This window comes from Salvia hispanica, chromosome 5 (genome assembly GCF_023119035.1).
Source record: "Salvia hispanica cultivar TCC Black 2014 chromosome 5, UniMelb_Shisp_WGS_1.0, whole genome shotgun sequence".
In the NCBI taxonomy this organism is placed as follows: Eukaryota; Viridiplantae; Streptophyta; class Magnoliopsida; order Lamiales; family Lamiaceae; genus Salvia; species Salvia hispanica.
Genome location: NC_062969.1, coordinates 20,462,248 through 20,465,757, shown reverse-complemented (window position 1 = coordinate 20,465,757; position 3,510 = coordinate 20,462,248). Strand labels below are relative to the sequence as shown.

General features: G+C 34.8%; 1 protein-coding gene across 1 annotated transcript; it reads right to left on the bottom strand.

Moving 5' to 3' along the window:
• Nucleotides 1-1,694: 1,694 nt before the first annotated feature.
• Nucleotides 1,695-3,305, bottom strand: LOC125187197 (3-oxoacyl-[acyl-carrier-protein] reductase FabG-like). The gene is made up of 3 exons (XM_048083740.1): nt 2,926-3,305; nt 2,180-2,409; nt 1,695-2,095 (listed from the first exon to the last, which is right to left on the bottom strand). Exons 1-3 carry the CDS (start codon nt 3,260-3,262, stop codon nt 1,817-1,819), a joined length of 846 nt encoding a protein of 281 aa, XP_047939697.1. The 5' UTR covers nt 3,263-3,305; the 3' UTR covers nt 1,695-1,816.
• Between the last annotated feature and the right edge of the window lie 205 nt (nt 3,306-3,510).

The following is a 3,510-nucleotide window of genomic DNA, read 5'->3' as shown; positions in this document are numbered from 1 at the left end:
AGTGGTGAAAATGAAAATGAAACTAAAATCGCGTATATATAGGTTTTCAAAAAAAAATTAAAAAAAAACGAAAATTGGCGCTGGCCGATCGGCACGCCACAATGGCGGCCAGCGCATCGGCCAACACCCTCTAATCGGCTAGCCCACGCCGATTCTCGGCTGGCCGGTTGCAATGGTTCGGCTAGCCGATCGGCTAGCGACGTGAATCGGCTAGCCGGCATTGTGGATGCTCTTAGTGAATTAAATTATTAATAGTAAAATAAGAAAGAGAATAAAGTAAGAAAGAGAATGAGATAAAAAGGTAAAAAAGAGAATAAAGTAAGAAGAGAAAGGGAGAATAAAATAAGAGAGATGATAAAGTAAGAAAGAGATAGATAAAATAAAGTAAGAGATATGATTAAGTAGGAGAGATGAGTGAGTTATTTTTCGCTAAGAAAGGAAACGTCTCATTTAGGTTGTGACGTACCAAAATGAAATACGTCTCACTTAGGCTGGGGTGGAGGGAGTATGTTTGAAACTGTAAATATTTTAGAATATAAGTTTAATTTTAGTCTATCTTGTTTACAAATTTTGGGCACCTCTAGGGATATTAATCAGGCCAGTGAACCTTATTCAGATTGTGGATTAAATGAGTGCGGGTGAATTGGGTTAAAGAAATAAGGAGAAAAATAAAGAAAGTATTGTAATACTACATTATAAATAAAAAGAAAGAAGATATATGAGAAACAAATTATGAAAATAGGTTGAAAGAAAAATAAAGGAATTTGGGGAAAATGGAAAGTAAACTAGACAGTCTAGAGTTTTTATTGAATAGATAGTTGGGGCTAAATGAAGAAGTAAAGTCAGTTCTATCTTTGCTTTAGAAAGTCAGTTCTATCTTTGCTTTAGAGTCTTCGTTCCCTTTTAGTCAAATATTCCATACATTATTAGTTATAACTAAAAAAATACCTTTCAGATTTTTTATGCTTAATCACATAAGTAGATGAGGAATTAAATTTTATGATTAAACTTTGCATGTTGCATGATTTGAGGACATGTTTTATACTACCTTATACACTTTCAGAGTTAATCATTTAAATACACTTCCAATTCCAAACACTTATGAATCTATGATGTCAAAGTGATTAGCAAGCTAGTAATAAAATTGCACTACTAATCTTTCTTAAGAAAATACTAAAAAAATGTCTAAGGACATCTTTTAGTCAATTAAAGACAGTAAATTGTGTTTCTAAATGTATCATTTACATTTTTTAAAAAAAATTATTTTTGGTGTCTCAATTAAAATTAATGGATATGAACGAAAGATCACAAACAAACAAAAGATTAAGGTGTAACTAATAATTGTGTTCACTAACTTAATAGCGCTTTCTTTGTTCTGAGTTTTAGTTATTTTTCAATTTTAAGCAGCACAAATAATTGCGCTAACTAAATTAATTTCCTTATAAGATAAGTTTCTTTTAAGGAAAGTCTTTGTGCATTTTGTATTTGTATCATTGTTCATTCTGTATTTGTAAATTGTAATATGTGGAGACTGGGTTGGGCTTTGATAGAGGCCTGGTTAGTTAGAGCCGTAACGCATTTATGAATATTATAAGCTTATTTAGTGTATATATGTTTTAGGGAGTTATACAAGTTGAATTATCCAAAATTTTGAGGGCTTAATCTAATACAAATATATATAGATGGAAAAAACATAATAAATAGTTCCAAAAACAGATATTATTGGAAGTATGGTGGTTTGGTTTATATATTTTGAGGATGAAAAGTTACTATAAAGAGTATTAATTTAACACCTTAATAGAAAAATAGTTTATATCTAAAGGGAGGAAAAAATGGGAAAACCGGGCAAGGTGACTCCGGCCTCGACTATAAAAATATTGCCCGTCACATATTGAGAAGAGTCATGAATTAAGTATCGGACCAATGATGTGAGTGCTGGATCTGACTCTCCAAACGTTCTCAACGGCCCCGTTTTAACAGCCACATTGTTTAGCCAATTTTTTTTCATCAGTCCTTGTGTTATTTCTGATTTAAATAGCCCCGGAGATATTGAGTTCACTCTTATTTTGTACATCCCTAATTCCAACGACATAACCTGCGTATTGGATAAACACAAATTAATTAATTAAGTTGTGATATGATATGAATATTCAACTCAATTAATTAATTAATTAATTACCCTGGTCATGGAATTAACGGCGGATTTAGAAGCAGCATAAGCAAGACCTCCGGGAAGCTGGCCGCGTTCGAGGCCGGAAATGGATGAAATGTTGATGACGGAACCACCTCGTCCGCCGTCGCGCATTCGCCGGCAAACGTATTTGGACACCAGCCATGTTCCAGTTAGATTCGTTCTAATCAGATCATTCCATTCATCTTCACTCAAATCTAGTGGAGTGTGCACCACTCCTGTGTAAATTCAAAGCATATCATAAGTCACCTAAAATAATATTATTAAAATATTTTCAAAAAGTATTATATTTAATTATAAATAGGAATAAACATCTCCGGAATATAAACCAAATTATCCACACGGAAAGCATTAGCCGCTTAGTATTTTTGTCAATTTGAACATAATTATTTATTTTTTCTTTACATAATTTTATTCACTTATAATAGACTTTTTTTGTGAGACTATTATCAACATTATTAGTTGTTTAAAGGGAATGGGATGGAGAAGAAAAAAGCGTGTATGGAATTACCCTTCATTAATAATTGAAGTAGTATTTGTTTTGGTGTGGTTGGGAGGTAGTGAATTGATTGATTCTTGAGCGGTCCATATGAATTGTAATTAATACCGAATTTCCAAATAAACTTTTTTTTGTAATTAACACATAGTATTTTCCAATCTTAGCAAATGGGAACTAATTAACTAACTCTTAACAAATTTCGGCGAAGAAAATAAATGGGAATAATTTGATTTACCTCTGACACCGGCATTGTTAATGAGAGCATCAACTCTTCCGAAAGCATCCCAAGCCTTGTTGACGGCGGCTTCGATAGAGGCTCCGCTCCCGCTGACATCGAGCTCAACGGCCACGGCTCTGGGTTCGCCGGATTGGCCGTTGATCTCGTCGCAGAGTGATTTCAAACGGTCGATTCGGCGCGCCGCGGCCACGATTCTGCAGCCGGCTTTAGCCAGGTCTAGGCAGTAGTCGCGGCCGAGGCCGGATGAGGCCCCGGTCACCAGCACCACTTTGTCACTCAGCTGGAGCCACGGCTCCAACGCCTCAGCTCTGCTCTCGCTCTCGCTCCTCGTCATATTAAATCTCTCTAGTCAGTCTGCTATGCTTTGTAGGGAGATATGAAATCTTGGAATATATATATAACGAGAAAAGAGGTGGAGGGGGGGAGATTTATTACTAATCAACTTTGGTTGGTACCATATCTAACTCTTTTCTTTTTTTAAACACGCAGCACTCTTTTTTTTATGTACACCATCTAAAAATTTATATTTCTATATAATAATATGCAGATTGTAATTGTTTGGATTGACTGAATATTGATTTG

Coding starts and splice junctions, on each gene's coding strand:
- LOC125187197 (XM_048083740.1), bottom strand. CDS start 3,262: ATGACGAGGAGCGAGAGCGAGAGCAGAGCTGAGGCGTTGGAGCCGTGG. Junction 2,410..2,925: donor TAACAATGCCGGTGTCAGAG/GTAAATCAAATT, acceptor GAATTTACACAG/GAGTGGTGCACACTCCACTA. Junction 2,096..2,179: donor CCGTTAATTCCATGACCAGG/GTAATTAATTAA, acceptor TCCAATACGCAG/GTTATGTCGTTGGAATTAGG.